The 13,465-nt window shown below is 43.5% G+C and overlaps 1 protein-coding gene and 1 long non-coding RNA gene across 3 annotated transcripts; one reads left to right on the top strand and one right to left on the bottom strand.

The window, feature by feature from the left end:
* Nucleotides 1–1,340: 1,340 nt before the first annotated feature.
* Nucleotides 1,341–13,206, bottom strand: sec24d (SEC24 homolog D, COPII coat complex component). Of its 2 annotated transcripts, none has more exons than XM_088990346.1 (22): nucleotides 13,106–13,206; nucleotides 11,423–11,613; nucleotides 10,359–10,461; nucleotides 10,148–10,269; nucleotides 9,814–10,077; nucleotides 9,245–9,360; nucleotides 9,055–9,166; nucleotides 8,838–8,965; nucleotides 7,692–7,830; nucleotides 7,491–7,606; nucleotides 7,289–7,413; nucleotides 6,755–6,946; nucleotides 6,562–6,655; nucleotides 6,185–6,472; nucleotides 6,016–6,112; nucleotides 5,425–5,570; nucleotides 5,211–5,349; nucleotides 4,219–4,337; nucleotides 2,977–3,156; nucleotides 2,718–2,909; nucleotides 2,202–2,291; nucleotides 1,341–2,108 (listed from the first exon to the last, which is right to left on the bottom strand). In XM_088990346.1, the coding sequence occupies exons 2-22, from the start codon at nucleotides 11,571–11,573 to the stop codon at nucleotides 1,968–1,970; spliced, it is 3,054 nt and encodes a 1,017-aa protein (XP_088846472.1). In that variant the 5' UTR covers nucleotides 11,574–11,613; nucleotides 13,106–13,206; the 3' UTR covers nucleotides 1,341–1,967. The 2 variants fall into 2 exon arrangements, with proteins under 2 accessions (XP_088846472.1, XP_088846473.1); XM_088990347.1 differs by having other exon boundaries at nucleotides 10,359–10,434.
* On the top strand, nucleotides 7,708–10,466 carry LOC148902078 (uncharacterized). Its single transcript, XR_016114234.1, has 3 exons — nucleotides 7,708–7,845; nucleotides 9,676–9,717; nucleotides 10,345–10,466. It is a non-coding gene; the product is annotated as an uncharacterized LOC148902078 (long non-coding RNA).
* Nucleotides 13,207–13,465: the final 259 nt, after the last annotated feature.

Here is a 13,465-nt window from a genome sequence, read left to right as displayed (position 1 = left end):
GTACTGTTTGGTCTGAAAACCTTGTGTTGCACCCAAAAGCCGCCAGAAGAGGGAGTCCAAGCTCCATTGAAGGAATTTATCAGCCTGTGGAAACGGGCTGATTCATTCCTCACAGCGGTGGCCATTTTTGGGTGTGACATCCTCCCCCGCAAGTTTGCCTCAAAATGACACGGAATAAATTCTTTAATCAATTGCAAACATGTATGCTTTCCTCTTCAGAACTATTTGAATCATATTCATAACTGGATGTGGAACAAGAAAGCATATTCTCCGAATCTGAAGCCATTGTTTTTATTCTCCAACTCCGAACTGGAGGCGGGACTTTCTAAAAATGCCCAATTCGCAGCTCCATTTTTTGCAGATTTTTGACACTTTAAATCATTTTATTGATGTTTTGCATTTGACTAAAAATATCATACTGCATGTTTTGGGTATTTTAAATGCTATAAAACATGTTTCTGGTGTCAGTTAAAAACAAAAAAAGTGACGTTGGTTGTCCTTCAAGTTTTTTTTTTTATTAGACGATGTGCCATCACGACTGGCACGCTTGACGACGAAGCGAATTCCATTGCCCAGAGTTTATTGGACAAGGAATGTCACGTGATTATCTGCAGCCAGGGTAGAGGGCGTGTCATAGTTAATTGACCTTTGTCCTGTGTGTCTCGCACTTCATTGCAGTCACACGCTTCGTCAAACTCGACTCACAGAACAACTTGCGTTCGGTCGAACCCAGATTAAGAACCACTGCCTTCGTAACGGGTGTTCATTTTCGAGTGTATATAGTGGTTTTTCGAACTTTTTAAAACAAGCACGCTTTTAAAATGCCTCATTCGTGGCTGATTTTCAAACGCAATCACTTCTATTTAATAACGTTATTCGATAAATTAATTCGTCCACATATGGTGAGAATCACTGATAATATTGTAGATATACACTCGGACGGTCACGTAGAGAAAAAGAAGGCTGGAAGGAGAAAATGGTTGGTATTAAATGTACGTATAGAACATTAAACACTGACTTTCTATTTTTTATGTTGCTATTTTTCAGCACTTTTTGTTGTTGTCGTCTTATGTTATTTATACAACGCATTATGCTCATTTGTGTAGTGCGGTTTTTAAGGAGACAGACGTGAAATATAGTTGTTTTCAAAGCAATGTATATGCGTTTCATTTGCTTTCCTTAAAATGATGCTTATTATTGTTTCTCTGTTTCCGACAGAGGCGTGAGGGTTGCATTTTATTATCTCCTTGTATGGTAAGGAAAACAAATCTGTCACTGCAAAAGTCATAAAGATGCATTTCTACATTTTATGTAAATTCCACAAAGTCACAATAAACCTATGAACATGTATTTGTCCAATATTCATTCTTTCCCGAAGAATTTCAGGTTAGAATTTTGGCAAATTTATTGCACGTTATTATTTTTGGGTGGGTGTTGTGCTGCCCCCTGCGGCGTCAAAAATCGTTTTACTCACGCATGTGTCATTTTTTTCCTCCCTATTATTGCTTCATATTTATCAAAACATATTCAAATGACCTGGGCTTATATTTTATTACAAACCAAATAGGCTGTAAGATTTCCACTAAAGGCAGATGGTAAAAGTTGCATTTATCTTGTAAAAACATGAAGGCAGCACAAAAGGACAATGTAGGTGACGCGGACAGTTTTACAGACCATGAAATGAAAATTTCCCGAAGAGAAGAAAAGTTTTAGCATCATTCTGAATTGACATAAAAGTAACAGAAAATATGCTTCAAAAGTACAACAATCCAAGTTACATGTCAAATTGTGCAGCATGGCGCCTTGTTTGTCTGGAGTCGCTCAAAAGGCAGGAATGTGGGAGGAGGGAGCACAGAAGGCAACTTTGGCACTTTGCATGGTTCAAGTTAACTCTTTCTGATGTCCGTGTTTGGTCCTGACATGTGGAAAAAGTCCCTTTGTGAGTTTCTGGAGAAGGGATTTTTTTTTTAGCTGAGCAGTTGTCTGATCTCCCGGTGAACGTGGCAAAGGAAGTCCAGGTAGGAGGTGCCACCGTGCAAGCCCTTGTCCTCCACCAGGAATTGTCGGAACATCAACTCTGGCTTGTCCTTTTGTTTCACAATGTGAAGCTGCAATGGAAAAAATGTGATTTTTTTTTTTTTGTTGAAGTTTGCAAAGTGATTGCGCTTGTGCACTGATGTCGTATCACAAAAGTTTCTTACCTTCATAGATCTGGGCCTCTTGTCCAAAAGGTCATTAATGATACATCGGACTTTCTTGGACAGCGGGTTGTCCAACTCCGGCAGCACACACTAATGAGAAAGGGGAAAGAAATAAACTGGTAAGTTAAACATTTGCTGGTGTTTTTTTAATACCTGAATTAAAGTAGACAATCTGCATTGTCTTCCTGGTAATTTTGGATAATTACCGTTGCTGTTATGTTGGAGGTTACACTGACATGTTGAGGAAAAAAAGGGTTCTGCTATTTTTTTTAAAATAATCTTAGGGTAATTGTGTTTCTGATAGTTTGGGATACTGTCAGGTCAAATTGACCCAAAAAAATCACGACTCAGCTTCTCTAGCTGGCCTTATTTTCAACTACGAAGATATAATCACAGCTTTTTTTAATGATGAGATCAAATGCACAACAGGTCACAGTGACCCATAAACAACAAGTTGGTTTAATCTACCCTGGGTCAAAGTGACCCAAAAACATGCTTGAGTAGTGTTTCACGAACCATGTGGGCCTGCAAGTGGGCGAGTGAAGGCACATTGAAGAGGGCCTGGATCACGTCGGGGGGGCACGCCTGGCCCAGCCACAAAAACAAAGCATGACCGTTCTCTAATAGGAACACGCCGCCGTCGGTCAGCCGTTCCTCAGAGCAGCGAACCGGGTTAGGCGAGACCTCGTTGCCGACATCCATGTTGTGCTAGAAAGAAAGCAAAACATTTAATGTGTCCTTTTCTGGTCCGCATTCCACATGTTGCAGTCCATACCAGCGGGATGAGGCGGGGGTAGAGCAGCAGCTGGGTGTCCTCCACCGCCATGGCCATGACGGCGAACCTCTGATGGGCCCGCTCGTCCGTCGCCAGCTCTGTGCTGCCGGTCAGGGGAGCCGTTTTCATCAGGCTGTTCATGTAGACCGGGAACACCTTCATGGCATCCGGCAGGATCAGCTACACGGAAAAAATGTTACATGTGCACGACATTGCATCATTGGTGCTATTCGTTGGTACGTCCCAAAAAACTCTTGACCTGTCAGCTCTCTCACGTAAGTAAGCGCTTCCATCATGGGCCATGTGATACAGTACACGATATTATCAAGTCTTATCTTCCGGAATTTGTTGTAGTGTTTTTAGCATCTTGAGGCCAAGCAAGAAAGGGGGCTTCATTTAGACCGGCCATAACCTTGTCTGATCGAACAAATGTTTGTGTGTGTGTGTGTGTGTGTGTGTGTGTGTGTGTGTGTGTGTGTGTGTGTGTGTGTGTGTGTGTGTGTGTGTGTGTGTGTGTGTGTGTGTGTACTGTATGTGTACTCAATATGTCTGTCCATCTGTCTGTCTGTCTGTGCATGTATGTATGTATGGATTTGTTTATTTATTTGTGTCTATTTATTTGTCTATTTATTTTTCGTCTATTTATTTATTTGTATATTTATTTATTTTTTTGTCCATGTATTTTTTTTATTTTTTTGTCTGTGTTTATTTATTTGTCTATTTATGTATTTAATTTTTTGGGTGAATGAACTGGCCAAGCAGACTGAAAACTGGTGTCCCGCAGTCAACAAACAGGAGCCGCAAAATAATTTGCAGTGTTCTCAGAGCTGAGGCTATAAATTTATTTTAGAATGTATTGATGTTAGTTTAATTATAAAACATTTTTTCCTCGCTAGTGTTTCTGAACCAGTATGTGTTTTAATTGGGTCCTCTTTCATGATTGTTCATGTGTGGTACGAATCAGCTTTCAGTGTGTGAGTTGTCCTTGTTTTCTAAAGTGAAAGAAGTACGCAGTTTGAAAATATCCTATTTTGTTATGAATTGTTGATCCATCAATGAATATTGACACCTCAACGTAAATTACATCATATCCTTTAAACATACTGATAACGTGGATGGAACAGCACAAAAAAACAACAACAAAAAACACAAATACCCGCCTCCATCTTGTCTTTGGTCAGGGAATTAACACAACAGGGGGTCGTGATGGGAGGACCAGACCGAAAGCTTCCGCAAACTCACCTGGCTGGCGACCGAGGCGCTGGCGCAGTTTTTCCTGTAGCAGGCCAGAATGTGAGCTGTCTGGTTGACCAGAATGTCCCGCACGTTCTTCAAGGGCTGGTTGAGGATGGCGCGGTAGGCTGCGTGGATGCCACACAAGGTTACATGAGAAAAAGTGCCAAAGTTCCATATTCTTGATGTCCAGCTTCTGCTCCATATACGGTTTTTGTCCTCGCAGGGTGAGACAAGACAAGCCACGAGCTGTTTTATTTGTCCCCCTTTTTTGGGGTGCGGAGGTGGGGGTTTTCACTCATTACGTACATGTAATTGTCCTGCTCATGTGCAGATAGTAGTCGTAAGACAGTGGACCATAACTTATTTGCTGCCATTTCCAAATTTATTCGGGAATTGCAAAGTGTGACGTGGAGTGAATTTGTTCCCCAAATTTGTTCGGGTTTTTGCTAATAAAACGCTGGTAATGCTTATTAACTCATTCATGTCATTAGCATGACGTGGAGCGTCATTCCCAAATTTTTCCAGTTGTTGTTTTTTCTTGCGTCGGGGTGCCTTATCACGCTGGTCAGACCTCTGGCAATGTTTTTCCCTTCCAAGAGGGTGCATCATTTGCCTTTTGTCCATGTTAGCGCTTTGTTAAATCACTATATAATCATCCCAAATCAATATATATGTATTGTATTATACTTTGTACAGCCACCCTTAGTTCAAGCTCAGATAACTCCAGACCCATATTATTCGGGAATTAGCTCTTTTTTTCCTGATGAAAGAAGAAAGATTAAGGTTTCTTACGCTGCATTGAATTTACGTAGTCCTAAAACTCAATATTATGTGGGTCTTGCAATTTCAGTGAAAATAACAAAAACCCTGGCACTAGAGTAAACACATTTTTGCACATTGTCTGGCAGTGAATGAGTTAAGATGGACATCCAGGATGGGACATAAATGCTCAAGCCACAAAACGTCAATGTTGGTGTTCGGCGGGCAGTCCAACTCACCGGATTTGGCAAAGAAGTTAATGAGCGCGTCCGTCTCGCAGCTCTTGTAGAGCTCAGACAAGTGCGAGCTGCAGTTGAGTCCGAGGTTGAGGATGCGCAGACGCCGCTGCCCGCCCACCGTGGTGTACAGCAAGGCACACTGCAAGGAACAGTTTGGTTTTCTTGCGAGTCACTGAGTGGTGGCAGGTCGCGTAGAGGCGTTCAAGACACGCACCTGGATGAATGCGCCCGTCTCCTCATTGAGCGCGTCGTCGTGTTTGAACTCTACAGTCACCACCTTGTCGCAATCCACCGCCGCCATCTCCACGTCGGTGGTGTTGTTCATGTGGATGGCGCCGAAGAAGTCGGTGGCTCGGAAGCCTGAAACATTGTTTTAGGAGGAGACAAAAGAACACTTTTGACACCGTTTTATAAGATACAAATGTAATCGTGATTTGACGGTTGTCTCTCTCTCGATCTCTTTCTCTCTCTTTCACTCTCAATCATATTTAGCCTGATAGGTCGCTAGCAACCCACATTCTCTGTCTCTCTCTATTTCTCTCTCTCTCTCTCTCTCTCTCTCTCTCTCTCTCTCTCTCTCTCTCTCTCTCTCTCTCTCTCTCTCTCATTTCACTCTCAATCATGATATATATTTAGCCTGCTAGTTAGCTAGCACCACCCTCTCTGTCTCTCTCTCTCTCTCTCTCTCTCTCTCTCTCTCTCTCTCTCTCTCTCTCTCTCTCTCTCTCTCCCTCTCTCCCTCTGCCTGAAGCATGATATTTAGCCAGCTAACTTTCTGGCTACCTCTCTCTCTGTCATATCTTACCTGTACTTGTACGAACTCGCATGACAGCGTCAAACCCGATACTCTTCTGCACTTCCTTCCTCAGGTCACGCAGGAAGTGCTCGCCGTCCGTGTCCACCTGGGACAGCGCATTTTACAAAACCACCCAGGTGGCAGACTCGCACATTGTAAGCGGTTATAGAAACCTCACTTGGAAGTTGTTGTACTTGAAGACCGAGCCTCCGGTGTGAGACGGCACGTCGGCCATGGTGGCCACGTCCACATATTGATTGGGGAAAAGGAAGAGGTCCACGCAGCAGCCCTGAGCCACACAGTCCTTGGATAGTTGCTCGTACGTGCCCTTGAGCGGCTGGAACAGTGTCTTCTCTTTGTCGGTGTTCACTAGCTTTTTGTCGTCCCTGTTTTTCAGCTTGCCCGGAGCCTCGGCGGTGGGCATGGTTGACTGGAAGACAAACAGCTTGCCGCTGCAGTCCGCTTCCTGCCACAAAGAACCGTACCGCCGCATCCAATTTAGAAAGATGTTCAACAGCTGCTCCAGGAATTTCTTACCCATTAAAAAGAACTGACCTTGAACGCCTCCATGCCAGCTTGGATGATGGGAGCAAAGACTGTTTCGCTTTCGTTGGTGTCGGTAAACATGTTGGGGATCTGGCTCAGGAGGCTGTGAGGTGCACAAAGCAAATTTCACGTTCGTACCAATGTTTTGTCTGACATGTATTCTTATGATTTCAATATAAGTACAAGCCAAGGTCTTCCTCACTTGCAGATGAGCGCCCTGGACTCTTGGAAGTTGACCAGAAAGCCATCGGGAAGCGGCACGTACATCTCGGTCATATCGGAGACCACCATCATCTGCGGCTGCGACAGGGAGCTCTTGACGTTGTAGAAGTGGAGTGTCTTGTTGTAGGTGGCAAAGCCGACCTTAATGGCTGAGCTCTCAGCGCCGTCTTCCCTAGAGCGCCAAGTAAGTCAGCAGGTTTGATTTATGTCGGACTTTTTCAGAGTGCAGAATGGTATGAAGTGCTGTCTGCCTAAGTGAAAATGCATTTTGAAGGGTGCTGGTTTTTTTTTTTTTTTTTTTTTTTTTTTTTGGGGGGGGGGGGTCTTACCCACACCTTCGACTTTTGCTTCTGCAGGTATTACCTGTTCGCATCGTCACAACAACCCAAATCATTGGGCATTTAAAAGATCAAAATGCCTTTTAAATCTGGAATACATGCACGTCTGCTTTAAGGTGGTCGTCAGCAGCATGAGAGTGCGATAGTGACATCTAGGGGTGGTGGTTGTTTTTTACCTGGGCAGCTTCTCCAATAGCGTCTTCAGCTCCTCACAAATAAGCCTGACCAATCCACTTTTGATATTGTTGTAGGACACGTCAATCATGAAGATGTAGGCGGGCGGCTTGGGAGGTTTGTTGTTCTGTGGAGGGCCAGGAACTTGAGTACGCATCACAGGATATCCGCTCCGCTCGTCATCGTACTCGACGTTTGAAATACCTTGCAGTAATCCAGAGTGGCGACCATTTCGTATGATCCCAGCGACAGCTCGGGTCGCTCGTAAAAGTCCACCCGACGGCCCATGTGATCCAGATGTTGGAAATAGAAGACAGGCACTGGAGAAAGCCACAAAATCGTTTTGAATATATGCAAATATGTTTGTTTTTGCTTTTTAACTTTTTTTTTTTTTAATTGTGACACCTTCATTGATACAGCTGCAGAAAGCGCACTGGTAGCGGCGGCCGCCGTCGATGAACTGCATGTACGGACACATGTAGGCCTTGCAGCGGTTGCAGCGGATGGGGCCGCTTTCGCCGTGGTTCACCAGATACATCGGAGTCTGACAATAAAGCAGGTGACGCAATTGTATGTCAGTTTCATCTCTTCTGGTAGTGTCATTCTAACATTTCCGAAAAAGGCTTTTGGAATAAGACCAGTTCGACAGGGGTGGGGGGATGGGGTGCTTTGTGTGCAGTTGGTTTACTTCTGAACACTTGACACAGGATCCAAAAGGAGGTACAGTATGTATATTGAATTTCCAAACAGATTTTTCGTATGTATAACAATAACAATAACAATAATAATAAAATAAATGCATTTCATTTATAAGCGCCTTTCAAAACTTTTAAGGACAATTTACAGTCACAGGATAAGTTTTTATGCGGTTGAGCAGCGACAGCCAACATGAGTGTATTAGGATTTGATTTTTTCTTCAAGTTTAACCCATATAAATTTGTGTGTTCCAGATTTTACCATGTGTTATATTTTTTCGCAGTGACTTCAGAAAAAATATTTTACGTGTTGCTGAACTCAACACATATCAATGTAGACTGCTTTTATTATTCACGTTTTAGCATTATTATTGGTATTACAGAATTCTGACATACTTGTGAGAAAACAAGGGTGCATTCTGAATTAACTTATTTACTGCCATTCCCAAATTTATTCGGGAATTGAAAATCGGACGGAGAGCGTCATTCCCAAATTTGTTCAGGTTTTGGTGCCGATAAAGAGCTGGTCAGACCTCTGGCAATGTTTTTCCCTCCCACAAGGGGGCAGCGTTTTTGTATTGTACAGCCACCCCCATTTCAAGCTCAGATAACTCTACAACCAAGTTAACTCGAAATACTCTTTTTTTTCTGATAAAGAAGAGAATTTAGGATTTTTTTACGCTGCATTGAATGTTTATGTAGTCCTAAAATGTAACATTCTATGGGTCCAGCAATTTCAGTGAAAATGACAAAAACCCTGGTACTGGAGTGCACACATTTTTACACATCGTCTGGCAGTGAATGAGTTATTGTAAAAAAAAAAAAAACTAAAATTATGATGATATGTGAAACGTACCTCATTGTTGGGCAAACGAGCAAAGGGTTTGATAATGCATGCCAGGGGCACTTTGCACTGTTTGGCCAAATCGGCAGTACACGGTAAGGAGTATGTTGTGCAGCGGATGAACCTGGGACTGGCATGGCCTAAAGTGGATCAAAGCTAGTGTGAGGATGGAATTGGGATTGCCTTTATTCCAGGTGGGAGGGAAAAGGGAAAATTGGGGGGGTCATACCTTGATCTTGCACGGTGAAGTTGGTGGTGACCAAAGGTGGGACTTGTCCCCGGATGTTAGTGCTGTAGACTTGTCCCCCGTGTCTGGCTTGGTCGTCCTCAATGACTTGGGTCTGAAATCAAATAAGCAATCAATTGACTGATTGACAGGATGAAAGTTCCACAGTTGGTTCAAATGATAGTCCACGCACCGTGCTTGGAATAGAGTCCAGATCCAGTTTTTTCTGGGGCGGACCCGGTTGTGGGCCAAGTCCTCCTGGGAAGCCTCCCGGCTGAGGTCCTGCCATGTGGCCTCCCATAAATGGACCTGATCATAAAGTGTGACGTACGTTAACCTGCAATGAAATTCTGAAGACGGCATTTATTTTGGCCTCCAAAAATATCCCTTTATCCCTCAACGATTTCAAACCTTTGGAACCGAATGCTCATTTCTCACACAATTGGACGGATTATTTTGCATTCCAAATTTCCCCGCCTTAGTGTCCTACAAGATTCTCAAATCAATGCAGATTTTTTTACATTTAACCCCCCCTCCTTTTACGTTTCTCGACTCGTTCTTTTTTCTTCATCTCGGGGGGCTTGCCATTTTGTCACTTAGTGTTGACTGAAATTGACATTACAGGTCTCAGCTTGCTAACGTCGCACGACCAAACCCAGAAAACAGGTGAGCCACGACGGTCATTACCTGAGTCCTAAGGTGCTATGATGTCATTTCCATTCAACAATAACTTGCAATCAGAACGGGTTACCATTTGTGTACCTGCTTGTTGAGGGTATCCAGTTGGACCAGTAGGCCCAAGTCCGGGCTGATGAAACCCTCCGGGACCCGCAGGAGAAGGCGGTCCGGGGAAGGGTTGACCCATGGACATGCTCGTTGGTGTGGCCATTTGAGCTTGCAAGGGGGGCTGCACCGGGGCCATCTGAGCTTGCATGTGAGGCTGCGCCGAAGCTGTCGGAGGGGGTCCCCGGAAAGGCTGCTGGGCAATGGGGCTCGTTGCAGATGGTGGGGCGCTTTGAACGGGCCCTGGAAGAAGAAAGTGGCGCTATGTTAATTCTCCCCGAGGCCAACTGATGAACTGTTGAGGACCACCTACCGTAGTTGCCCAAGTTCATGGCGCCCATCTGATTGGTGAGCTGCATTGGTGGAGGTGGTGCTGGAGAGCCCATGGTGTTGTATGACGGCTGTGGAGGTTGGCCATAAGTGGCTGGGGGATACCTGCCCATGATGATTAAATGAACGAATGAATGAAACGATGTGAAAGGAGTCACAATTTCCAATTTTATTTCAAAGGGAAATGTGCAGACCTTTGCATATGAGCCCCGTTCTGCTGGCTGTTTGGATTGTAAGGACCGGACCCGGGAGGCGGAGGCAGACCAGTACCTGAGGATGTCGGCGGTTTCACCGCAGCTAAGTACACACAGGGAGTCCAGTCTTAAAGGACAACCGATGTCTCCGGACAAGTTGTGTCCATAATTTGTAAAATGGCTTCAAATGACTAAATTCTTCAATCGATTGCAAACATGTATGCTTTCCTCTTCAGAACTATTTGATTCATATTCATAACTGGATGTGTAACAAGAAAGCATATTCTCCGAATCTGAAGCCATTGTTTTGATTCTCCAGCAATGCAAGACGTCTTGGTGTGATGTCACGAACTGGGGGCGGGACTTTCTGAAAATGCCCAATTCGCAGTTCAATTTTTTTTTCAAATTTTGGACACTAAGTCATTTTTATTGTTGTTTTGCAAATGAATAAAAACATCATACTGCGTGTTTTGGGTATTTTGGATGCTATAAAACGTTTTTCTGATGTCACTTAGGAAACAAAAAAGTGACGTTGGTTGTCCTTTAAATACATTGTCATTTTTTCCAAGCACCGTATTTTCCCGTGTATAAGGTGCACCCACAAGCCTTCATTTTATTCAAAAGATGACCCTGTGCCTTAATAGCAGGTGCGCCTTATACGTGAAGTCATATTGAGCCACAACAGGTCTCGCAACTACTGTCAGCAGCCACCAACCCCCCTGTAGAATAACTCGTTGCTAACCCCCACTTCTACTGTAGCACCTTATAATGTGGTTTGCCTTATATTTGGAAAACTTTTACATATTTATATCTCATATTTTTAAAACTTGTCATTCATTGAAGGTGCGCCTTATAGTTCGGTGCACCTTATATATGAAAAAAGTTTGAAAATACACCATTTATTGGGGATGCGTCTTATACTCCGGTGCGCCTTATACACCGGAAAAATACGGTACCTGTACTTTTTTTTCTTTTCCAATTTAATGGCAGAACGTGAGTATATTTTCCATCTCTGTGCATGCTTCGTTCTGCTATGCAAGAGATTTGTTCAGAGATTTGTTCACCTGTGGGAGGCGACGCAAACGCCTGCGGCACTCCTCCATAATGCCCGTAGTGGGGCTGCGCAGGAGCGGGGCCGAATCCACCTTGGTAGCCCCCCAAGCCCGGCTGGGCCTGGGAGTATGGGGGTGTGGCAATGTAACCCTGCTGACTCATTTTAACGCTCTTCTCATGCCAACAATTGGCCTCCTACAGTCTGTGAGGAGGTAAAAGCACAGTTATTAAAACGGACTGATTCAAAAAAGGTATATAATATTTTCTTTGGGAGGTGACGACAATCCTCTTTTAGACACTTGATTATTTTTTTTCACTGCATGGGAATATTGCTGAAAATATAAAATGGTACCAATTTACAGAATTGTTGCTTTTTTTGTTTTTGGTCCGGTGGAACGGTGCACCCTCATTTGAAATGCATCATAATAAAATGCTTGAAATTTTAAATCATTACTTCAAAATGTACTGTAAAGTTTAGTTAAAACGGTTCAGGGGGCACATCAAGCTGATTGTTTGCTTTCTTTATGTGCTCCACAATTACTGGCAAGGCAGTAAAAGGGTTAAAGTCTATTCAAATGATTTCATATCCATTTGTCAACAACAACAGCATCTGGTGCTTTACACTTGCATGTGTGTGCAACATGGACCTTTGAGATTTCTCATTTAGAGATAAAAAGGGTGGGAGTGTCTCCAAGAAAATAATCTTTGATCTTCTTTTCTTCTAAAAGGAGTTCCACAAAAGAAACGCAGTCGTGTTACAGAAATGATCAAAAGACAAACACATTAGTCCATTCGAAATTCGAATTGTATACCGTACACAAGGCATAAACCGATTTTGGAACCTGCGACCCCTAGGGGACACTAAAAGCAATGCTTGCAGTAGTCATAGTAAGATAGTAGTAACAAAAATATTTGCATTCAATTCGTGTTTTTGAATTATTATTATTGTTGGTGGTGAGGTTTTATTGTTATTATCGTCAGTATTATTTATATTATTATTTGGTCCATCGTTTGGTTCATTTTTAATTAGAGTCAGGTTAGATCTCCCTGTTGCATTTTTTCGTGACATCTGGATTAAGCTGAATCACTTTGAGTCAACCACAGTTCACTATTTACTAACGAACATTCATCAATGAATCAATAATCGATCAACGATCAGGATAATGGGCCCCAAAGTCAGGGTCGTCTCTGTCGGTGTGCCTAATGAAGTGGCCAGGTGGTGTAGCGCAACTCGAAAAACGCACCCGCTGATCGACACCCTTCGCCCCCCCCCCTCAAAAAAAGGGAAAGCAAACGCATCACAGTTACCTGTATGAAAAAGCGAAGGAGCGCAGTTCTAGTTGCAAAACCCCCTTTCGGTTCATTCACGCACAGACGGACAGGACATTAGCCACGTCAAACACTAGCGTTTCAAATGATTTATCACGAGCAAGAATGAATATTCACGCTTTCTTCTCTAGCGACACCACTAGAATTATGTATTTATTAATTTCATTTCAATGACATTGTTTCGTTTAGTTTTTATTTCAAAGAGCGCATCCTGCTAGCCCATTTGCGCCCCTTAGAGCGCAAAGTTCGCCTTGAAAACAGGAACGCGCGCTCGTTTTTGACACTTACAAACTCGCTCCGTGACGCATGCGATGTCGGGCCGAAATGGTGGTCACGCGTGGAAAGGTGGCGTTGTTTTGATTTACCTGTAAGATGGGCTTCGGCTGGCCTCGACTAGTCGCTTAGCGGAATACCGAGTGCCACGTCAAACTCCAAACGCACCCGGCGGTCGACGTGACGTCAGGCTCGACAGCCCAGTGGGGCGGGGGGCGAGAACAGTCCACTTCCGGTTTCAAAATAATACAGTATCTTGGCGTTGAGAAGACGCACAATAACAAAATCACACAATAAATATTTGGTAGAGAAATAGAAAAATACCGTGTGTTCTCTTACATTATACGTACTTTTCATTTTTTTTGGTGAAGAAAATGATGTTCATTGAGCCCATCGAAACATGGAAGCTTTCCTTCGTCTTTTTCTAACTTGACTATCCTGAGTGCGCATGC

Source organism: Hippocampus bargibanti, linkage group LG02 (assembly GCF_051943395.1).
Source record: "Hippocampus bargibanti isolate YZ-2025 linkage group LG02, ASM5194339v1, whole genome shotgun sequence".
Lineage (NCBI taxonomy): Eukaryota > Metazoa > Chordata > Actinopteri > Syngnathiformes > Syngnathidae > Hippocampus > Hippocampus bargibanti.
The sequence above is the reverse complement of the archived record's forward strand: the minus strand, read 5'-3'. Positions and strand labels throughout refer to the sequence as shown.